Here is a 24,181-nt window from a genome sequence, read left to right as displayed (position 1 = left end):
CCACATTTCCTCTGCTGGGGAATAAGCGTATCATGTGCCCACCCCAGGCCGACTACAGTCCTGACGCTTCTTGACAGGGGCCGCCTGCCAGGCCCAGGTGCCCTTGCAAAGCCAAGTGGATTCCGCACCCCCAGCTAGAAATTCTACCACCAGGTTTTTGTTCCCTGTTAACATTTATGTCCACCTGCCCCCATCAGATTTTAAAGCATGCAAAGTCCCTTGTGCTAAGGCATGAAGTCACTGTGGGTGAGTTTTCAAGAGTGAGAAGTTAGAGGAAGCTGAGGACACTGGCTGTCATAGACTGAATGTTCGTGTGCCCTCAGAGGATTGGATTTCAACACATACATTTTGTGGGGACACAGACATTCCATCTATGGCAGGGTTTGGTGTCTAGTGACTGGACCCTGCCACAGAATCTGCTGCTGCCTTCATCTTGGACTTCCCAGCCTCCAGAGCCACTGTTTGTAAGCCACCCCATCGGTGCTATTTTGTTACAGTAGCCCAAGCTGACGAAGACACTGGTGAATTTACTTTGGGGACAATAGGGAGAAAATGAGGAGGTAAGATGCTGTAAGGAGGAGTCCTGAGGCATGACAGGCACACCCATCCCACCCAGGTTACAATGACCCCCAAAGACTCCGAAGACAGTGACTGTAGGGTGGGACTTTGCCAGCAGATGACAAGACAGAGATTGGTGGGTGGGGCTGGATGCACCTTTCTGTGCCTCCCAGGTTCTTCACCTGGGTTGTCCACATAGAACCAACTTGGGGAGAGGATAGGGAGGTCATCCCCCCAGTGGGGCTTGGAAGGTTGCAGAGGTTCCGGCAGCATCCCTTCCAGGATCCAGGCACACGTGGATGTAGAAAAGGCAGTAGGGCCCCAGAACCTTGGGATAAAGCACGGAGATGCAGGGAGTTCAGGGGCTAGGGCAGAGGCTCTGGACTCAGAGAAACCTGGGTTCAGGTGGCTGAATCCACTGAGAAGTGGCCACAGCTCTGCTATTGCTAAGAGCTTTGATCAAGTCATTTGCCATGCCTCAGTTTCCTCACCTGTAAACTGGGCATTGCAGTCTCAGCCTCAGGGGGCTATGACTATTAACTGATAAACAAAACAAAACAAAACTGATAAACAAAACAAAACAAAAACTCGACCCTGAGTAAATGCTCCAGACATAATCGCTGCAATTAGTAGTGTCAAATCTGTGAAAGTCAAAAATCCCTGCTTTTTATTTGCCTTGATTGATACACTACTCCCTCAAGAGTCTTTCTGTTAGAAGCACAGAAAATAAAATATTAGCATTGACCACTACCTTTCTTGGAAGCTGTCCTTTCCAACCCTTCAATGTCACTGAAGGTGAGAGGGGACCAAGGCCCCAAGACTGGAGGGATAGTGCATATCCCAAGGATTTGTGCATTTTCAGGAAAGACCATAGCTAAGACTGGGCACTTCTTAACCCAGAGGCATGAGCTGCTGATGGTAGAAGTGTGCACAGTGCAGGGGAGAGGTTAGGGGCGGATTTATCTACAGGAGGAAGATATAGTTGATTCTCATCATTCATTGTGGTTTTGTTTTGTAAAGTCACCATGAACACTGAGCGAATACTGAATCATTGCTCCTAGGGGAAATACAAAGTTAGGTTCCTGCAAGCGTCTGGTCACAACATTTTTATCAACCAATCAATACATAACCTTGTTTTATGTGTGTCTCTGTTGAAGGGCACCTAATTAAATATATAATCTTGATTCATTGACACTGAACTCACAGCAACAGAACTAACTCATGCCTGAATAAAGCTTATCTAACACACATATTTTCTCTGTAAGGCACATCACAGCCTTCTTGCACTTAGGAACACGAGGCAGCCCTTGAACACTACGCTTCGGAGCCTAAAAAGTGAAACCACCAAAAAAAAGCATGAAAATGAGAAAACATGACACAAAATAGACCTCGACAAGGACACTTGCTTGCAGCATGGGAGCTGAAGGAAAACAGAGTGTCGCCCTGTTCAAGCTCAGCTGGGAATGTGCTTGCCGGACAACTGGAATTTTTCATCACTCTGCCTATGTCCTTGAATGGCTTCAAAAGTGTTGATCTGGGCTGGGTGCAGTGGCTTACGCCTGTAATCCCAGCACTTTGGGAGGCCGAGGTGGGCGGATCACGAGGTCAGGAGTTCAAGACCAGTCTGGCCAACATAGTGAAACCCCGTCTCTACTAAAAATACAAAAAATTAGCCGGGCGTGGTGGCACGCGCCTGTAATCCCAGCTACTTGGGAGGCTGAGGCAGGAGAATCGTGTGAAATGGGGAGGTGGAGGTTGCAGTGAGCCGAGATCACACCACTGCACTCAAGCCCAGGTGACAGTGCGAGACTCCATCTCAAAAAAAAAAAAAAAAAAAAAAAGGTTGATCTGGGGCTTACAAATGCATTTTAGCAAGTAGGCTGATTTGCAAACACACAATCTGTGAACAGTGAGAATTGATTTTAAGTATCCCTTTGTTAGGCTGGTATCAATCATAGCCAACCTGGATATGAACCCTATCTCAGAGCAGGGGGGTCTCCAGCAGCCGGCCTGGATTCTGGAGGCTGCTGTAGCATTTAAACCAGGACCCACTACACCTCCCTCCTTGGAGCCCAGGCCAGGCACCAGCTCAGGCCAGGCACCAGCTTACCATGGGCCGTGTAGCTCAGAGGCTGCTGGGCCATCACCTCTGTCAGCTTCCATCAGAGGCAGAGGACAAATTTGGGAGGAAAAGGGGCTACTTGTGGCAGCTGCATGGGGAGCCTCTGCCAGCCCCAGAACTGGAGTGTGTCCCGCGAACCGCTCACTGAGGCCTCTCCCCATCATGTCATGCACACATCATGAAGCCGCACATTTTCGTGCCTGCTGCAAAGTGCCTACTGTGCGGGGCTGCTGTGCTACACACTGCTCACACTCCACCCAGGACACAGTGCAGCCCTGTATCTCCACACTGCATGAATGGAAGAAGCAATGATCGGAGAGGTCTCACAGTAAGCAAGGGCAGACCTGGCGCTGGGGACCTGCCCCCCATTTCCCAGATGATCATGCCGTCCACACCCCCACGGGGTCACAAGAGGCAGTGCAAACTGTGAGTGGAGTAGACAAGGGGGTGTGGAACCAGGGCCCTTCAGAAGACCATGGAAACAATGCCTACTACGTTCTTGACTCTGTTCTAGGTCCTTACATACGTCCACTCATGTAATACACAGCAACTCTGAATTAGAGGCTGTCATTTTACAGATAAGGAAACTGAGGCAGAGAGTGGAACGTCAACCCCAGCAGTTTACTCCAGGGCTCACAGCCCTGACCACCACACCGTACTGTTCTACCACTCAATGTCCACATGTCCAGACAGCTACACTCAGCCACGATGGCCATCTCCCTGGGAGGGAGGCGGTGGGAGGGAATAAAGGCAGTCTCCCCGCCCCAACGGGGCACACCCATCTCCTGCCAGGCTCCATTCACTCAGCCTCCTCAATACACTCCAGTGAGCCCTCCTGTCCCTGAGCCCACCTTTCCCCTCCTTGATGCCGAGGCCTTAGTCCAGGCACCAGCCCTTACCAGGACCCCCCAGCAGCCCCCTTCCACGCCCCCCTCCCTGAGCTGCCCCCACATCCTTCTTCACATAGCAGCCCAAATGCAAGCCTGCCTGCGTGGCTCCACTATGAAACAATCTACATGCAAACATTTGTTAGTGCCTGTATTTGTCAGATCCACACAACGAAATATTCTCAGCGACAAAGAGGAATGGACTCTCGAGTCACACGACAACCCAGGCAGACCTCAAATGCATGTGGCTGAGAAAAAGCCAGGCACATGGTGACGCACTGTGATTCCATTCACAGGACGTTCTTGAAACGGCAGAACGTAGGGACGAAGCAGAAACGCGGGGGTCTGGGGAGGAAGAGGCCCTGACTACAAAAGGACCCAGGGGGCTTTTGGAGGGTGATGGAATTTTCTGTCTTGACTGCAGTGGCAGTTGCATGGCTGGCTGTTTGTCAAAACGTGCAGAAACGTACACTAAAGAGAGTGACTTTTACTCCGTGTAAATTACAGTTTGTTACAGGTCCCATCACATCCCCCCAAAAGATACAGTCCTACAGCGCCCCAGAAAGTGACCTTATTTGGAAATAGGTTTGTTGCAGATGTAATGCTAAGACGAGGTCCTACTAGAGTAAGCTGGGCCCTAAATCCAAAGAGACTGATGTCCTTATAAGAAAGGGAGAAACGGCCAGGCGCAGTGGCTCACGCCTGTAATCCCAGCACTTTGGGAGGCTGAGACGGGCGGATCATGAGGTCAGGAGATCGAGACCATTGTGGCTAACACGGTGAAACCCCGTCTCTACTAAAAATACAAAAAAAATTAGCTGGGCGAGGTGGCAGGCGCCTGTAGTCCCAGCTACTCAGAAGGCTAAGGCAGGAGAATGGCGTGAACCCAGGAGGCGGAGTTTGCAGTGAGCCGATATCGTGCCACTGCACTCCAGCCTGGGAGACAGAGTGAGACTCTGTCTCAAAAAAAAAGATGGGGAGAAACACAGACAGACACAGAGAGAACACAGCCAAGTGACAATGGAGGCTGAGAATGGAGAGGTACAGCCATGAGTCAAGGGACCCCAGGGATTGCCTGGGCCACCAGAAGCTTGAAGGATCCTCCCAGAAGGCCTTTGGAGGGAGAATGGCTATAACTTGATTTCAGACTTCTGGCCTCCAAGGCTTTGAGAGAATAAATTTATATTGTTTTAAGCCACCCAGTTTGTGGCACTTTGTTATGGTAGTCCCAGGACACTGAGACACAGCTCAGTTTTTATTTATTTATGGGACAGAGTCTTGCTCTGTCACCAGCCTGGAGTGCAGTGGCACGATCTTGGCTCACTGCAACCTCTGCCTCCCAGGTTCAAGTGATTTTCCTGCCTCAGCCTCCCAAGTAGCTGAAACTACAGGCACACGCCACGACGCCCAGCTAATTTTTGTATTTTTAGTAGAGACAGGGTTTCACCATGTTGGCCAGGATGGTCTCCATCTCTTGACCTCAAGATTCACCCGTCTTGGCCTCCCAAAGTGCTGGAATTACAGGCTTGAGCCACTGCGCCAGGCCCATTTATTTTTTTTAAGACAGGGTCTCACTCTGTCACTCAGGCTGGAGTGCAGTGGTGTGATCTCAGCTCACTGCAACCTCTGCCTCCCGAGCTCAACTGATCCTTCCGCATCAGCCTCCCAAGTAGCTGGGACCACAGGCATGCACCATCACGCCCAGCTAATTTAAAAAATTTTTTTAGTAGAGACGGGGTTTCGCCATGTTGCCCAGGCTGGTCTCGAACTCCTGAGCTCAAGTGATCCACCTGCCTCGGCCTCCCAAAGTGCTGGGATTACAGGCGTGAACCACCTCGCCCGGGCAATAGCTCAGTTTTTTAAATGGGGAAAAATTCCTGCCTATAGTCTCCATTGCCCTCAGGATACAGCCCAAGAGCCTCTGCTATCTGGTCACCTCTCCTGTCCGTCCAGCAGATTGTCAATGACAGGCACACGGAGCCTGCAGCAGACCCTCCACCCCCACCACGAGTTTACCTGGGAAACTCCCAGGCATGGCTTTGTGTGGCTCTCATGCCGCAGGAAAAGTTTCCCCAGATGCCACCCCAGTCTGAGCAGGATGCCCTTCAGCCAGCCGGGGACCCCCAGCACTCCATAGGACCATCCTGCACCCTGTGGCCACAGCACTGCCTATCACTCCTGCGTCCCCACAAGACAGAGGGTCCCTGGGACAAGGATGGGTGATCACATCCTGGCTGGCGCAGGGCCATGCAGGCCACAGCGGGGCTCCAGGGCATGACGCTGCCTGAGAGTCTATGGCTGAGGGGAATTGGGGGCTTTGGCACCTCCCCAACACTGTGGCCGACCTTGCGCTGTTCCTGTGGCTGGACCCTCTCCCTTGGCGGCCCACCCTGTTTCTCAGATGTTCACAGCTCACAGTCCCCTCCACCCTGGCAGGCCTCCCAGCGGGCCCCATTCCCTCTCCCAGAGGCCCTCTGTCCTGGGCAATTCCCCTTCACCCCCCTCTTTGGCATCAACCTACCATATATTAACTCAGCAAACACTTACCGAGCCCTGCACTAGATCCTCCTTCCCTCCCCTCAATCTCTCGCTCAGCACCAGTGTTCTTGGTGGAGCATTCTGTGCCCTATATGGTGCTGACCTGGCAATACCATCCCCCCACACCCTGCCAGGAAAAGCCACTGTCCCTGCTGGCGGGAGCTTACAGTCTAGTGGGGCTACACACAGAACGAGCTGCCACAGGCATCAGGGGCGAGCGCCCAGCGTGCTGCCAGCTCTTCTGTGGCTGGGGTCCTTGGTAGCCTGTAGGGTGCCTCTGCATAAATTAGAAGAGGGTGCTCCTTGCTGCCCATGGGTGCAGGTCAACCCCCACCCCACCCCCATACACACCTACCATGACACAAGGCTTGGCAAGAGAATGAAAGTTCAGCCCCTACCCAGCTTTGCCTCAGCCAGGAACACGTGAGCAATAAACAACCTGCACAACGGTGTACAGCGGCCCTGCAGGCCTCACACAGCCTGGGAGGCTTCTTGCAAGAGGTAGAGGTGGGACACCTGCACTTAGGCCCGGAGGCAGGAAAGAGCTCAGCCCCTTCCAGAGGCTAGAGAGGGAGGCAGCTAGTGAAGGCAGATGTGCCCACATTCCATCTCTGGGGCCTCGTGCCATGGAGCGGCCTGGGTGCTGCACAGAGCCTTGGAGACAGCCTTGGTTGGAGACAGCCCACAGGTCCGGAGACCTTGGGGAAACCACTTCCCCTCTCTGAGCCACCAATTCATCTGTAAGCAGGGGCTGGATGAAGAGTTTCCAGAGTGACACGAAGCTCTGACGCCTGAGGAATGCAGAGCTAGGGCTGGGGCAGCCTTGCCCAGTGGAAACAAGACCCTCACTGTCCTTCAGGCCACTTCAACGGGCTCTGGCCCAGTTCCTCCAGACAGCCCACCCAGCTAAATCCCAGGCCATTCTTGGGGCCTCTTATGTCCCAGGAGTGGTCTTAGGCTGTTGTTGAGCAGCTCCAGGCAGGCTCTTACAGGCTCAGAACAGGCCTGTGCTGTCCCTGGAAAGGGGAATTCAAGTCCAGCAGTTTCAGGACAAACCTTTTCCAAGGCTGGGCAAAGAGGTGAAGTGGCCACTGAAGACTCCCAGTGGCCAGTGGTCAGCATAAACCCAGCTTGACACTCAGCGAGTGCCAAGATATGGCCCAAGAGACCCCAAGACTGTCTCAACGAAGAGACAGTGAATGAATGACCTGGCAGCATCCAGCAAGAACACAGGCATTGTTGAGACTGGGCCCCGGGTCTTTATTTTTGTTTAGTTTTTTGGATACAGACAGGATCTCACTCTGTCACCCAGGCCGAAGTGCAGTGGTGTGATCATAGCTCACTGTAACCTTGAACTCCAGGGCTCGAGAGATCCCCCTGCCTCAGCCTCCCAAGTAGCTGTAACTACAAGTGCACACCACCATGCCCGGCTCATTTATAAAATTTTTTGTAGAGACGGGGTCTTGCTGTGTTGCCCAGTCTGGTCTTGAATTCCTGGCCTCAAGAGATCCTCCCACCTCAGCCTCCCAAAGCACTGGGATTACAGGCATGAGCCACTGCACCCGGTCTCCAGGCCTTTCTTGTGCTGGTGTGGGAGGGACACCAACTCTCAGGAGGAGCTGGAGAACACTGGCATGGGGAGGGTTAACCTAGGCGAGTTCTCAGCCTAAAGCACAGAACTGAGGCTGGGGGAAGAGGCATGGCTGCCTTGAGCAGCAAACCTAGCCCTGTCAAAGCACAAGGATTTGAGAGTCAGAATAAACAGTTCAAAGCTTCTGGCAAAATCTAAAACTCATAAACACTTAATATGAAAAAAAAATGTTTGCAATCTAGTCCTTGAAACAAGAGCCTTAGTGGATGCAAAGCTGCCTCTCCTCTCTCCCCTCTCTTCCTCCTTCTTGCCTCCACTAGGAAATGGGGACTTGCAGGTCACCCTGCAAAGCAGCTGAGTACTTCGGGCATACAATCTGGTGCTATGTGACAGAGATAGAAAGCTCTCTGTGTTCATTAGAACTAAGCTTGTAAGTGATAGAAAATCTAAAATAAGAAATTAAAACAAGATAGTATGGCTAGGCACGGTGGCTCACGCCTGTAATCCCAGCACTTTGGGAGGCCAGGATGGGTGGATCACCTGAGGACAGGAGTTCAAGACCAGCCTGGCCAACATGGTGAAACCCCCGTCTCTACTAAAAATACAAAAACTAGCCAAGAGTGGTGGCAGGCACCTGTAATCCCAGCTACTCGGGAGGCTGAGGCAGGAGAATTGCTTGAACCCAGGAGGCAGAGGTTGCAGTGAGCCGAGATCGCCAGTGCACTCCAGCCTGGGTGACAAGAGCAAAACTACATCTCAAAAATAAAATAAAATAAAACAAACAAACAAGATAGTATGTATTCCTCTCATAAAAAACTGGTAAGCAGTCTGTAGCTGGGATGATGGTCTGACATGTTTGGGACCCTTACTATAATATAGTGTTGTTCTATCCTGCATAGCTTCTATGCTTAAGTTTGTCTCAGAGTCCAAGATGGCCGCTTCAACTCCAGCCATCACATCTGCATTTCAGGCAACAGGAGAGAGGAAAGGAGAGAAGGACACCCCCCTTAAGGGGTTCTCCAAGCAAATTATACTCCCCACTTATATCTCACTGTCCTGAACTTAGTCATATGGCCACACCTGGCTGCAAGAAAATTGGGAAATGTTCAGCTAAAACTTACACCCAGCAAAAATTCAGGGGCCAATCAGCAGGCTCCGCTTCACTCTTGGACTCAAAGGCTCCAGGATGGTGACAGATCTCAAGGAAATGGTCCCTAAACCCTAGACCCACAGAAGTTTTCAGGAGCTTCATTTAAAACAGAGAGGACTTGGAAAGAAGTCAAGATAGACACATGAAATAACTCTGACCATTAAAATGATCATAATATGATGACATCATTGAAGACGGCAGGTAGGCAACATAGGTCCACAACACAGCACACAGGAATGTGTACCAGAGGTAACACTCAGTGAAAAAAGAACACAAGGTAACACGTACTTGCACCGGGTGATAAAAATGTTTGATGCTTTAAATTTCCCTGTTTTGGGTGTGTCTGTGTATGAACTTTTAAAGTCTATAATACATTTTTTGGAAAATCAATAGCACGTGCACACACACACACACACACACACACCACGTACATACAGGTAAGAGCCCCCCACCGGTCTCACAACCCAAAGAGACAAGAACATCATCATCTCAGGTAACCCTGGCAACAACAGTGGGCGATAGAGATTGACTTTTACCTAACAGAGGAGGGGGAAGAAGGTGCTGTGGCAGGTTCCATTTCAGTGTCTTGCCCGGAAGAACAGAACTGTGGTCTTCACCACCATGGTAAAAGTCAAACTTGCCCACCCATAGCCAAGGGGGCCCCAACCACCTTTCCAGGCCCATCACACATGGAATCTTCTCTCTGCCCCCACCCCAGATTCTTAGGGCTCCCACACACAACTTGTCCTTTCCCACTCGGTGCGTTTCTCCTATCTGCAATACGCTTCTCTGCATATGCTTGATTTCAGTGGTTAAAATCCTACGTATCTTTCAAGATCCAATTCAAATGCCAGTTCTGTCAAGGAGTCCTCCCTACTCACTCTGCACAGCCAACTGTAACAGAAGTTCGGCAGCTTTTTATACAGTATGCTGTGCTTTAAATACGCACATATTTCTCTTATTTTCTGTGTTGGTCCATTTTGCCTCACTATAAAGGAATACCTGAGGCTGGGTAATTTATAAAGAAAAGAGGTTTATTTTGGCTCATGGTTCTGCAGGCTGTATGAGAAGTATGGTGCCAGCATCTACTCCTGGTGAGGCCTCAGGAAGCCTCCAATCATGGTGGAAGGGGAAGGGGGAGCAGGTATGTCACATGGCGAGAAAGGCAGCAAGAGGGAGAGAGCAGGGAGGTGCCAGGCTCTTGTAAACAACCAGATCTCATGTGAACTGAGAACTCACTCATTACTGTGAGGATGGCACCAAGTCATTCATGATGGATCTGCCCCCATGACCCTAACACCTCCCACCAGGCCCTACCTCCAACACTGGGGATCACATTTCAACATGAGATTTGGAGGGGACAAACATCCAAATCAAATCATTTTCCTTAGTAGATAAACTGGAAACTCCTAGGTGTTCAGGTGCTCAGTAAATAGATGGATTGATAGATGGAAGGATGGAAGGGTAGGTGAGTGGATGGATGGATGGATGGATGGATGGATGGATAGATAAATGGATGGATAGAAGGGTGGGAGGGTGGATAGGTCGATGGGTGGATAGGTGGATGGATGGATGAAGGGTGGGTTGGTGGGTGGGTGGGTGGGTGGATGTATGGATGGATGGGTGGATAGAGTAGATGGCTAGATGGATGGATGGTGAATAGAATGGACAGGTGGATGTCTGGATGATGATTAGGAGGATGGGTGAAGATAAATGAGAAGATATCCATTGCGAGAAGAGTCCTTGAATATAGTTTAGGTGGATGCTCTGTCAAAAATGTCAAGAACAGAAAGAAGCAACGATAATAAATGCTGTCACCAGGTGCCATCGGTAGAGAGATAAGTCCTTGCTTTGAACTGCAACATCCCTAGAGAAATTTACATTATCAATCTCTGACATTGACTGAGATTAAGGAAGCTGGGAACATGGAGGTTAGGGGAAAAGGTCCCTGGTGACTCTTTCTTGACAGCTTGTTCCCTGTAGCCAGAGATCATCAGATTGTGAATTTCAGACGCAAAGCCCTTTATTTCTTCAGTCCGTGGAGATGGGTGAAGACGCACACTTATTGACTCACAGAACAATTTAGCTCTGGGAAACTTTGGAGGAGGGGAAGGCTTCTCTGCTACTGTTGGGGTGCCCTCTGTCCACTCCTCTCTCCAGCTTATCTTTCAGAAAACAGGCTTTCGCATCAGTCCCTGACACCCCGCGTTAAATGTCAGTCGGGAGGTAGGGTGGCGCATCTCTTAACCAGGGAATAAAAATTCTCAGCTTTGCTAAAGATCCCAGAGTCAGTAGCAAAATGGGGGCCACCTTCACAGGGGAGTATCCTCTAGGAGAGCCCCCCTAGGGCAGCCCCTCGAGGATGGGCTCAAAGGCCCCACTCCCACTCCCCTCTACTGGAATCCTTGCTTCCCCACGGCTCCAGGCCTGTGTGTAGAGCCAGGCTCTGGGGCTCTCTCAGTTCCAGAAGGTGGGGATGCAAGCACCATTACCCCATAGGATGTGGCCTGAGTGTGTGCCGTCACGTCACATACAGACAACAGGCCTTGACCACAACCACGGCCTAGGCCATTTCTGCTAAAAAGAGAACCGACATTTCATTGCAGGCTCGTTCATTCCATTAAACATGTACTGGTTGAGGTGGGGGCACCCCTGGGTATTACTGAGGTCAAATTGGGGCAGGGGGTTCTGCAGCCATGTTCAAAGCTTCTGACTATCAGCACTGTTTCTGCTTTGGGGGCAGTCCCTCCAACCCCTACCCCTGTGGAGAGGAGACATGCCAAGGCTGCACAGAGGCCCTACTGGCAGGAGAGGAGAGGAGAGGACACAGTGGTGGCTTCCAGACTCTTGTATAAACACTGACACCACACAGATAGTAATGCCTTCCCACTGCCCTGTGGACGCCAGGCTGAGGGAAGGCCTCCCATGTACCCGTCACTCCTCTCTTCTCCATCAAGGCCACGCTGGCAGGAGGGACGGACTGGCTTCACTGTACTACACTGTGCGTGGGGAGGGAGGCACACAGCATCACTGCCGCCCCCACCTGCACAGGGACGCGTTGGCTATCTCTGGGCAGCCCTGGTCAGGGAGACCGAGGCCTGGCAGAGAGCGCCCTCCCTCAGCCTGGACACCTGTCTCATCCTCTGTTGGTAGGGCCGCCCCTCAGACTCCAACCCTGACAGGGGCAGGCTTCACAGACGGCCTCTAAACAGCCAGGCCCCCTATCCCCGGCTGTCTGCGATGTCCTCAGCACCTCCACAGCTCCCACAGCTGATGGCCAGGCAGGCTCCACCTTACCAGCCCAGCCACCCTCGAGAGGCTACTCCAGCCACACCAGGGCTCCCCGCCTGAGAAACCTTCCCAGCTCACTGTCCACTTGGCAAGGAGCCATGGGTCCTGCCCCAAAGTGGGCTCCCAAAACCAAATGTACTTTTTTCAAGACTAGGTTTTTCAAAATAAAACCACAGCAATAACAAAAAGAAAAAGAAAAACCATTTCCTTCCAGGTAGCTTGGTCAGGGTAATGAGCCAAAAGTCTCCTGGATGGGTCTCTGTTTCTTGTGAAAGTGCCTGCATGTTCTCGACTGTTCCATGGGCCACTTCAGCTCCAATGGGCACTTTGATCCCCTGAATGCTATTACTCTAGGACACCAGCTTCCGTTGCCTGCTAGCTGGTAACTCAGGGAGCCGACTGTCAGAGCGAGCAGGGACCTTGAGAACACGGAGCTCTTTTCTCAGATGGGAAAATGAGGTCCAGAGAGAAGGGAGCAGCTTCCTAGAATAAAATCCTAAAATACTAGAGGAGACAGGACCCCAGATTCGCTAGCCCTACTGATGACCTACAACATGCAAACACCCACGCCTCTTCCAAACCAGCAAAAGACAGCTCTGCCTAAGAAAAGACACGTTGGCAGCCATGGCTGACGCTGATGCTGACATACACATACATACACATACATACACATACACACACACACACACACACACACCCCACTGACACACACACACACAGGCCACCCTTATTTTCCCAATTTCTCAGTGGTCCAGAGACCCACATTTGGGACCCACTGATGCCCCAGGGCTCCCCCAAGTCTGTACACCAAGCTATTCTCCATTCTTCCGGCTGAGACACAGTATCCAGGGCTGGCCTCTCCTTCCCTCATCCTTTCTCCCTGACAAGTATCAGGAGCACAGCTGGGGAGGATAAAATTAGGGGAGTTGGGGCCAAGCAGGGTCCCTACTCAATTGCCTGAGTGGCCTCCGCTTTCCAGACTTGGAGAGGAGCGTGGTGGCCTTGTGGTGGGGGTCACCAGCTGCTACGGAATGGAGTTGGGCTCCTAGCCCCCCAAGCCCTGGGTCTCCCCCTACTTAGCCCCGCCCTGTGATCTAGTCCACCTTGTAAACACCTCCAGAAATTCAGGGGCTCCAGGGACACAAAGGAAGAGGCTGTGCAGCCTTCAATCAGCGTATTATTGGCCTCAAGCATTTATGGAGTGCCAAGTGCATGTAGGACACAAGGATATGGAACTAAAAGACCTGACCCCTTTCTTTGGAAGTTTGTAACTGAAGTAGGAAGTCATGATATTAAAGAGGTTTTGGCTTCTTTCAAATTGCTAGGCAAACAAGCGGTTCATGTGAAAAAGGCTATGAATATTCAAAAAGGAGGAATCTCTGTGAGCTGGCACGGATAGAAGGCTACAGGGAAGAGGTGAGCCCTGTAAAAAGGGCAGAAAGAACTTCATGGGCAAAGGTACAAGACCACAGACAAGCTCTGCATGTTGGGGAGGACAGAAGACGTGAAGCTGTACACTGGCTTCCAGCAGGGCTGGGCTGGGGTACAGAGGGCAGGACTTTCTTGAGGGACCTTTTAAATAGGACAGCATGTCACCTGAGGGCAATTAGGGGGCTGTTGGGGGACACACCACTTTCCCTGCCTGGCCTGAGAGTCCCTCTAGCTTGATTGGCAACAACCAAACCACCAGAAGGGCCCACTGTGGGGTAGGACGGAGGGGAGATCCAGTTTGGAAATCATCAAAGTTGTGATTTTCATCTTTGGCTCCAATCTTGGGGGAAAACATCCATGTTTCAGACACTCCTGGTGGGCAGGAGAAGTTCGACTTCCTGGTTCTCAGAATAAATGCTGGTTCGGGGCAATAGTTGTATCAACAGGACATTCTGGAGTTGGCCATCAGAGCAGCACCAACCAATTACCCAATAACAAGATGATAACGCATGGCCTCCCACTCTCTTCCAAAGGTTACTCCCTAATAGGATCAGATAGCTGGGGGCCAACAGGACGTTAAGGGGCCTTGGGTGTCATTTACCCCGTGTTAAGGCTCTTTCTGAACACACAGATGCCCCCAATCCCCTAGATGACACAGGCCCCAAGGATGGGGTTCCGTGGGCAGCCCCCTTTATACTTTTGCCCCTCTTCTGAAATTCTCTCCCCAGCCAAAATTTGTCTTCCGTTTCCTCAACCCCTGTTATCTGATAACAGTCGCTTTGTAAAGCAATGTGTGTCATGTACCTCTGGGTTTTGAAGGGTGCACTCCCTGCCCCACAAGCCCCTCCACCACACTTTCCCACCTCCCAAACCTTTGCTCAGGCACTCCCCTCCTCCGAGCTGCCCACCCAACGGTGCTCACTCATCACTGCCTAGATGACACAGCTTGCCATGTCTTGCCATGACAGGTGGAATCTTCCAGGGGGTTACAGAGACAGAGGTTGTGGCCATCTGTCACCCATTCTTTCCGTCTCTGCTCTGGCAAGGGACTGGGAGGCACCACAGACCACCTCAGACTCCTGTCTCCAAAATGGAGCTCCAGGGAGGCCCAAGGGGATGGTGCAGGGTCTGGGTGTCCTCCTTCAAATATCATGCCTCTCTCCGCTTCCAGCTGAGATCAATTCCTGGTAGGTTTCCAGTTTTGATTTCTGTATCTCCTGGGTTAAAATGCGGGTGCCCTGTGGCATTTCAAGCTTTTCACACTTGCCGCTTCAGTGAAGATCACGGATCAGGGACCCAGGGCCAGGATAGAGGGGCACCAAGGGGGTAGGGGAGATGAGGAGGGCCTCGGGGATAAATGTGCTGCGACTCCTTCAACCCAAGGGGACCCTGCACCCCCAGCCCCTTGCACTCCCAGCTTCTCAGAGGATGTACTGGGGCTTCTCGGGGTGGGGGGGCAGGAGTGCAGACTTGAGATGGTGAGGTGACCCTTTGCTCCCGTGCATCAGAGCCTCTGTTAGGATCTGGAAAGAGCTAGGTCTCCTAGCTAAGTGCCAGTCAGGACCTCCAGGGAGCATTAGCTCCTTGAATCCAGGAAGCCAAGGTCAAGGGACAGAGCTGGAGCTGCGAGCTCACACCCTGAATCCATCACTGGCCCTGCTGTAGGTGGGCCCCACCCAGAAGAGCCCCCTGTCTCAGCCTGGAGTGGTTAAGGGGCTCCTCTTCAGGGCTCCAGCAGGACCCCTGTATTAGATCAGACCAAGGCTCAGGAGACATGAGTTCCACCACCACCTCCCCCAATACCAGGGAACCCATTTCCCCTTTCTGGGTTTCTGGTTCCTCATTGTTAAATTAGGGGATTGATTAGGTCAATGACAGCCACATTTTTTCCAGCAGTGGAATCCTTTTCCAAATGAAATCTTAAGCAGACCTTTAATATAGCAAAGATGTGAAAAGGTGACTGGTCTACTTGCCATGATGGGGCTGCATGGGGGTGCCTGCTAGGTCTCTCCCTACCCCCTGAAAGCTACTGGCCTGAGTGGACTCTGAGAACCCACTCTCAGCAGACTCCGCACAGTTCGGCATCTGTCTCTGATGCACTGGACCCTGGGCAGACAGAGCCCCACCAGAGTCATCCTCCACTCCTCTCTCCCTCCAATCCATCAGCAAATCCTCTACCCTTCAAAGTCCTTCCAACCCAAAAGGTCCTCCAAAACAAAGCCATGTTTTAGCAACAAACCAATATTCATACAGTGCTAGAATGTACCAAGCACAGTTCTAAGCAGGCCTGAACGGATGTTTCCCCTAAGCTGCCTGGGGGCAGCTACTTAGCTATGAACTCAGCCAATCCACGAAACAATTCTATGTGGTGTGTGTTGCTAGTACCCCCAGTTTACAGGTGAGGTAGGGGCCGGGTCATTTGTCTAAGGTTACAGAGTTGGCAAATGGAGGGATCATACCCAACAAATGATAATAATGGTGATAATTATGATTAAAGGTTTACCATATAGTCTAATGTATTCAACTCTGTCTATTTAGTCCTCAAAACAACTCTAAGGGGTAGTTATTATTATTTATCATTTTATTGATAAGTGAACTGAGATACAGAGAGTTTAAATAACCGACCCAGTAATGAACAAAAAAAGACAAGAGGAAGTCGGTCACACTAGGTCATCTCTGGGGAAAATGAGAAGCCGGTGAGGCCAGCGCCCTGGCCCCTCACCTCCCCTTCCTCCCTGAGAAACTCCTCTCCGGCTTCACCCTGCCATCTTGGGTGTGGCAGATACTTGCAAGTGGGTGTGAGGGTTGGGGGGCTCTTCCCCAACGAATTCCCAGTTCTTCCCACCGGATGGCATTTGTCTTTGCAGAGGTCGCTTTCGAGAGAAAGAAACCAGCATCCAGAATTTCCGGGCTGGCAGGATGGAGGGAGAAGAAGGGAAGGGAGACGTTCAGATCTAGATGAGCTTAAGGCCCCCTCCCAGCTGAGTGAGAGCCAGTCACCTCCAGCTGTCCCCCAGTTCAGGACTGCACAAGATGGGCCCAACTCTCCTGTTTCACAGAGCAGAGAACTGAGGGCCTGGGAGATGAGGTCACACTGCCAAGCCAGGGAGCGGCAGGGTGTCCATCAAAGAAGTAGGCCCGGGACTTTTAAACCAAAAAGCTGGGAATGGCCTCCCCAGACGCGCTCCTGGGCACCCAGAAATAGGCTTTCCCCGGGAATCCGCCTCCGACCGGGCGTCTCTACAACACCTGAAGCTTCTCAGGACGCCCTCTGAGCTGGGCAAGGCGAGAGGACTTTCTCCCAGAGCCCAGCCCCGAGCAATGCCCGAGCTCGCGAGGTGGGGCTGGGGGCGACAAGGAGGCGGAGCGGGGACTTAGCCACCGGGGACTCCTCTCCAAGTCAGTTCCCAAGCCATTCGGCGTCATGCATTCCACGCTGCGCCTTCTCCCTCGGGATCCCACAGCCCGCACGCAGCCCGTGCGCCCTGGACCCTACCCAAGCACTAGGCTCGGCCAGGGCCGGTCCGAAGGTCACCGTCTACGGCCAGGACAGAGGGGCGGCGGGAAAAGGGCCCAGTGGACCCTCGGTCCAGGAGGGCCGGTCAGCTGTTGGGCCGCGGGCACCCAAAGTTGCGGGGGTCCGGGTCTCCGACCCCACGCCCGGCGGGGCTCTAGTACCCGAGGGCGCGCGCTGCGACTCGCAGAGCAGCGGGTGCAGCAGGCTGGCGGGGCTGGGACCGCGAGTTTTGTTTGCAAAGTTCAGGCGGGGCAGACGCCGGGGAGGGGGCCGCGTCTACGCGGGCAGCCCCGGCTCTGACAGGTAGAGACGCACTCCCTCGTAATCCGTCCGCCAGCAGCCTGAAGTGTGCACTGGGTTCCCAGTGAAATGCCTGGCCTTGAAAGTTTAGCCAACGTCGGGTCCAGCGGAGTCACCAGGGCCGCCCCCTGCCCCGCAGAACCGGGATCTGGCCTCGGCCACGGTAGGGGTCCCATATCAGCCCGACAACCCCGAGGTCATGCACCCGAAGGACTCTCTGGGACAAGAAGTGGAGTGGGGCGGCCAGGACGCGGGCCGTGGGGATCGCGAGGGAGGAGGGGGCGGCCGCCCGGACTTACCCCGTGGGGTCCCCGCGCGCGGGCGCCCCGGCGTGTCGGATCATGCCGCCGGCAGCTCCGGGACGGGGAACGGAGGCGCTCAGGCGCCGGGCCGCGCGGAACGCGGAGTCCCGGGCGCCCGCATGTCCCTGGCTCTGGCCCTCTGGAAGGGCCAGGCCGCCGCTGCCGCCGCGCTCTGGGGCGCTCGCTCCCTTCTACTTCCTGTATCGGAGCGAGCGGGGCTTTCAGGAAGAGGCTGGCCTTGGTGGTCAAGGGTTTTTTTGTCAAAAGCCATTCGGCAGCGGCTCGCGGCCCGGAGCCCCCTGGGGCACACGGAGGCCCGGGCGGCCGCGCCCCCGGGGCCGGGCCTCGGGGCGGGGGGTGCTGGGGCCAAGGCGCCGCACGGGCGCCCAACCTCGGGGTGCCGCCTCCACAGGCTGTGGCTGGGGCTGGGGCGCGGGAGGCCCGCGGGGCTTCGGAGAGGGAAACTTAGAGAAAAGTCTTCCACTTGGCTTGGGGCCGCAGGGGAAGGAAGACGCCCTCCGCCTGTGCCGGCGCCGACCGCGGGCCGGCAGGTGGGGAGGCCCAGAGCTGGCGGGGAGTTCGTCCCACTCGGAGCCACAGCCTTGCCCGAGGGAGCCTCGAAATCGTTCAAGGGCAACCTCAGACCAGAGCCAGGGCGCCTCCTCCACATTCCTGACAGATGTGCACGCCGCCTCCTCTTGGATGCTTCCCGTGACAAGGAGCTCACTCCTCAACAAGGCGGACTGCTCGTCCATCAAGCCTGGCATCTAATTCACCTGTGCCGGGTACCGCAGATGGAGAACGCCAGACAGCTGACACAAATGCAAGACCCACAGCAACCCCAGGTGGGACCGTGAGGCCTCTTCTAAGTGCCTGGGTGTTCAAAAATGCCTCCCGAGCCCAGTCTTTTCCCAGAGCATTTCCCAGAGTGACTGAGCAGGACTGGACCCTATTAGGTCACCTCAGTCTCATGCAGGATTTCTTTACCTGGCTGCTACTGCCATTTGGGGCCGGCTAATGCTTTGTTATTGGGGCTAATGCTTTGTTATTGGGGCCAGCTAATGCTTTGTTATTAAACCTCCTTCAAAACTGCAGGAGGTTTAACGCTATCCATGGCCTCTCCATGATTCATAAATACCCATAGCATCAGCCTCTCTCTGTAACAACCAGAAATGTCTCTAGATATCACAAGTGTCCTCCGGGGGCAAAATCGTCCAGGTCTAATACCATCATTTTAGAGATAAGGAAACTGAGGCCTAGAGAGTGGAGGTGACTTGCTCAAGGCCATATGGCAAGTGAGGACCAGACAGGACAGAGCCCAGGGCTCTGGTGAAAGGATCCCCAGGCCTCTCTGCCCTGCTGCTCTCTCCTCACACCCTCCTCCTCCATCTTCCCTGGATTTCCACCAAATCAGCCTGCCTTCTAGAAGTTAGAAAGAAAAGAATTCACATCTGAGCATACACGAAAAGTCCAGCCTCCCCCCTAGGATGTAAAATGGTGCAGCCACTTTGGAAAAGAGTCTAGCAGTTCCTCAAGAAGTTAAACGTCAAGTTAAGCATATGGCCCAGTAATTGCATTCCTAGTTATGTAGCCAAGAAAAATGAAAACATGTTCATGCAAAAACGTATACATGAGTGTTCATGTATAAGTTTATAATAGTATATACTATGTATATAGTATATAATACTACTATAAAGAGTAGTATTGTTCATACTAGCCAAAAGGTGGAAACAATCTAATGTCATCAGTTGACAAATGGATAAACACAATGTGATACATCCATACAGTGGAATATTATTAGGCCATGAAAAGGAAAAAGGAATGAAGTACTGGCACATGCTACACCATGCATAAACCTCAAAAGCATTATGCTCAGTGAAAGAAGCTAGTCATGAAGGACCACATTCCATTTATATGAAATGTCCAGTATAGGCAAGTCCAGAGAGACAGAAAATACTCTAGTGATTGTCAGAATCCTGGGGAAGAGAAGAAAATGAGGAATGACTGCTGAGAGTTATGGGATGATGAAAATGTTCTAAAATTCATTGTAGTGATGGTTGCACAACTCTGGCTACAGTAAAAACCATTGAATTGTATGCTGTAAGTGGGTGAATTGTACAGTATACAAATTATACCTCAATAAAGCTGTTTTTTTTTAAGGGGGGGAAAAAGTACAGTCTCCAGGAGGCCACCCTGACTACTCCAGCTCACACCCCTTCCCCCTCTGCCCAGATTCCTATAGGTTCCCTTCGTTAGGTCATAACCACCCCCCACTGACTTTTCCTCTCCTCCAGAGGCTGAATTATTTCCTCCTGGATGGGAATGAGTCATCTCCTCCACCATCTCCTTCAACAGGGCTGTAGCATGTTTCCAAGGGTTTCAAAGCCCTGTTTGAAAACATGGGCTTTGCGGACAGACCCATGTTCAACTTCAACCCCAGCGGCTTCTGGCTGGGTGGCCTTGAGCAAGTCTCTTCCCAAAGGCTCATCTTGCTCATCTATAAACACAGTGAGTACAAATGAGATGGACAAGAAGACCCCTGCCTCCAGGGCCCCATCATTATTCCTTAGTTGTTTCTAAAACAAGTCTGCAGGCCACTCTCAGGCCTCCCTGGACCCCAGGGAAGCGGTCTGTATAACTACTGCACCTAGAACAGTCCTTCAGCCCCTCCCAGGCTGATCTGAAAGGTTTCCTTCAGCTCCCTGGATCACTGCTGAGAAACACAGGACAAGTCTCTCAAAGCCTGGCTTCCATGGGCCTAGCCCCAATGCTCACCTGCTCTGAGAAGCCAGAATTCCTCAGGTGGACACCAGATGGAGCCCCGCCATGACCCTGTTGCTGATAAATGACCATAGAGGAGACGGTCACAATTCCAAGAATCTGAGCAGCCCCTTTTGGTTGTGGCCCATGGTGCACCTTGGCCAAGCTTGCCCTCTGCTCTCTTCCTGGGTCCTCTTTTCATTCCCAAGTCCTCATGCTATGAATTCCTGACCAATAAAATGGTTGCTGTTTGGGATATTTTGTTTGGCAAAAGTAGATCATCAGAAAACAGCTCATCTTGCGAGGGTTCCATCTTCTTCTGACCCCCAAAAAGGTTTTACATGTCCATTTCCTCCATTTTAAAGATTTGGAGAAATCTTTAAAAGAGAGACGGACAGAGACAAGCTCTGTTTTTGCAAAATCAATCAGTGTCCTCAGGACAGATGGAAATAAAACTGCGACGGGGTAGGGTTGGGGTCAACTGGGAACCAGGCAAAAGGGACAGCCTCTTCTCCATTCTCACCAACAGCTGTCCAACAGGAATGAGGGCCTGAACACCCTAGCCCTTACAGTTTAAAAAATGCTGAAAATCTGGAATTTTTAATGGAAAGTTTCCGATTTCTAAATTTTTTTTTTTTTTTTTTTGAGACAGAGTTTCACTCTGTTGCCCAGGCTGGAGTACAGTGGCACCATCTCGGCTCACTGCAACCTCTGCCTCCCAGGTTCAAGTGATTCTCCTGCCTCAGCCTCCCCAGTAGCCGGGATTACAGGCACCTGCCACCAGGCCCAGCTAATTTTTGTATTTTTAGTAGAGACGGGGTTTCACTATCTTGGCTAGGATGGTCTCAAACTCCTGACCTCAGGTGATCGACCTGCCTCTGCCTCCCAAAGTGCTGGGATTACAGATGTGAGCCACTGCGCCACTGTGCCTGGCCCTAATTTCTAAACATTGTACTGGCTAAAGAAGCACCTCTGAGAGCCGAGCTGCCCCACGGGGGCTGGCCTGGCATCTGCCCGGATCTCTTACCTCTGCCTGTTCTGAGATTCTGTGTGGCAGGAAGGTGAATCTGACACAGGTATAGGTGTGCCTTGTGGTCCCCATGGGTGGTCAGGGATTCCCCCAGTTCTGGAAGGGAAGGGGCCCAGATAGACATGCTGGGGGTCTCTCCCATGGGACAATAGAGACCTTCTTCAGCGTGGCTGTCTGGGATTCTGCCTCATTGTCCCCCCTCTGCAGGTCCTAGACCTCTTTCCCTCCTCTACTGAGAGATCATCCTGCAACTCCCAAGAGTACGTGTCTCTATTGCAGCTATACTGAAACTGATCAGCACCTCACAGTCCCAGTTCCCGCTTCTCAGGAGGAGTAATCTCATGGACCCACCTTGGCTGTGAGGGGTGGGCAAACTCAGAGAGAGGGTACTAAGTTGCTGAGAAGACAAACAGCTTTCCAAGCAGCCCCCAAACTGTATTATTGGGGAAGCTTCTTGTCTGGTGGAAGCTACTTCAGGGAACACACAAATGATAAGAAAGCAAAACAGTCTTATTGCTAAGTTGGAAAAAGTTTGAGTGGTCTGGATAGAAGAACAAACCAGCCATAACAATCCCTTCAGCCAAAGCCTAGTCAGAGCAAGGTCTTAACTCTCTTCTATTCTCTGAAGCCTGAGAGAGGTGAGGAAGCTGCAGAAGAGAAGTTTGAAGCTAGCAGAGGTTAGTTCATGAGGTTTAAGGAAAGAAGTCATCCTATAACATAAAAGTACAAGGTGTGCAGATCACCAAGGGGTATTTAAAAAAATAAAAATAAAAAATAAATAAAAAATAAAGTACAAGGTGAAGGAGCACATGCTGATACAGAAGTTGCAGCAAGTTATCCAGAAGATCTAGCTAAGATCACTGAGGAAGGCGGCTACACTAAACAACAGATTTTCAGTGGAGACACAACAGCTTTCTAGTGGAAGAAAATGCTACCTAGGACTTTCACAGCTGGAGAGGAGGGGTCAATACCTGGTTTCTAAGCTTCAGAGGACAGGCTGAACTCTCTTGTTAAGGGCTAATGCAACTGGTGACTTTAAGTTGAAGCCAATGCTCATTTACCATTTTGAAAATCCTCAGGCTCTTAAGAATTTTGCTAAATCAACTCTTCCTATAAATGAAATAACATTTCACTATTTCTATAAATGAAATAACATTTCACTATTTCTATAAATGAAATAACATTTCACTATTTCTGTAAATGAAATAACAAGGCTCGAATGACAGCACATCTGTTTACTGGTTTACAGTAAAGAGCACATCTGGTTTACTGAAAATTTAAACCCACTGTTGAGACCTACTGCAGAGAAAAAATGATTCTTCTCAAAATATGACTGCTCAATGACAATGCACCTGATCACCTATGAGCTCTAATGAAGATGTACAAGGAGATTAACATTCTTCTCATGCCTGCTAACACCAACATTCATTCTGCAGCCCATGGGCCAAGGAATAATTTAGACTTTCAAGTCTTATAATTTAAGAAATACATTTTCTAAGGCTATTGCTGCCACATATAGTGATTCCTCTGATGGATCTGGGCAAAGTAAATTGAAAACCTTCTGGAAAGGACTCACCATTCTAGATGCCATTAAGAACATTTGTGATTCATGGGAGAAGGTCAAAATATCAGTACTAACAGGAGTATGAAAGAAGTTGATACCAACCCTCGTAGATGACTTTGAGGGGTTCAGGACTTCAGTGGAGGAAGTCATTGCAGATGTGGGAATAGCAAGAGAACTAGAATTCCATGGGCATCCTGAGGATGTGACCGAATTGCTGTAATCTCATAAAACGAATGGATGAGGAGTTGCTTCTTATGGATGAGCAAAGAAAGTGGTTTCTTGAAATAGAATCTACTCCCGGTGAAGACACTGTAAACATTGTTGAAATGACAACAAAAGATTTATAATATTCCGTAAACTTAGTTGATAAAGCAGCAGCTGGGTTTGAGAGAATGGACTCTAATTTTGACACAAGTTCTATAGTGGGTAAAATGCTATCAAGCAGCATTGCACGCTACAGAGAAATCTTTTACGAAAGGAAGAGTCCTTCGATTTAGCAAACGTTATTCTTGTCTCATTTTAGGAAATTGCCATAGCCGTTCTGACCTTTAGCAACCACCACCCTGATCTGTTAGCAGCCATCAACATCAAGGCAAGACCCTCTACCAGCAAAAAGGCTCAGATGATTTTCAGCATTTTTTAGCAATAAAGCATATTTTAATTTAGGTATGCACATTGGTTTCTCATAATAGATATACTGCTATTGCACACTTAGTAGACTACAGTATAAATATAACTTTTATATGTACTGGGAAACCAAAAAAATACATATGACTTGCACAATAAAGTGATATTCGCTGTATTGAATTGGTCTGGAACTGAACCACCAACGAACCTGCAATGTCTCTGAGGTATGCCTGCACCGCCTAGGAAAACTTAAGTGCCCACTATTGAGAGGTGCTGCAATTGCTAATCATTGCTAATCCTGCTCGCCTGTCTTTTGCTTGGAGGACCAGGACTGCCTCTGACACTTCCTTGTATAGTGTGCTTAGCAAAAAAGATGTTCCATAACTACTTGGGGGTAAGGATGTGATTTGTTTTTGTTTCGCTTCTCCTTTTTGGGGATATTTACTTCCTCTGAAAATCAAATGTGTTCTCAAGTGTGTTTCAGTGTAATAAACCAGGGTGGTTCATTTGAAA

At 51.1% G+C, this 24,181-nt stretch overlaps 2 protein-coding genes across 3 annotated transcripts in view; one reads left to right on the top strand and one right to left on the bottom strand.

Annotated features, from left to right (window-relative positions):
- RIN3 (Ras and Rab interactor 3) overlaps nucleotides 1-18,030 on the bottom strand; it is a 174,930-nt gene extending 156,900 nt beyond the window's left edge. The window contains exon 1 of one of the 2 annotated variants that reach the window (XM_008958212.4): nucleotides 17,685-18,030. In XM_008958212.4, coding sequence (XP_008956460.1) covers nucleotides 17,685-17,728 — 44 coding nt within the window. In that variant the 5' untranslated portion in view covers nucleotides 17,729-18,030. The remainder of the gene's footprint in view (nucleotides 1-17,684) is intronic. The other variant, XM_003832783.4, reaches the window with a different exon arrangement.
- LOC134728927 (insulin receptor substrate 4-like) lies at nucleotides 17,807-24,181 on the top strand. The gene is made up of 2 exons (XM_063596149.1): nucleotides 17,807-18,532; nucleotides 19,982-24,181. The coding sequence occupies exons 1-2, from the start codon at nucleotides 17,807-17,809 to the stop codon at nucleotides 20,048-20,050; spliced, it is 795 nt and encodes a 264-aa protein (XP_063452219.1). The 3' UTR covers nucleotides 20,051-24,181.

This window comes from Pan paniscus, chromosome 15, assembly GCF_029289425.2.
Source record: "Pan paniscus chromosome 15, NHGRI_mPanPan1-v2.0_pri, whole genome shotgun sequence".
Classification (NCBI taxonomy): domain Eukaryota; kingdom Metazoa; phylum Chordata; class Mammalia; order Primates; family Hominidae; genus Pan; species Pan paniscus.
The sequence above is the reverse complement of the archived record's forward strand: the minus strand, read 5'-3'. Positions and strand labels throughout refer to the sequence as shown.

Bases quoted from the DNA above. Each gene is read 5' to 3' on its own strand.
- LOC134728927 (XM_063596149.1), top strand. From the start codon at position 17,807: ATGTCCCTGGCTCTGGCCCTCTGGAAGGGCCAGGCCGCCGCTGCCGCC. The intron at 18,533-19,981 runs GTGGGACCGTGA...CCTCTCCTCCAG, and splicing joins AAGACCCACAGCAACCCCAG to AGGCTGAATTATTTCCTCCT.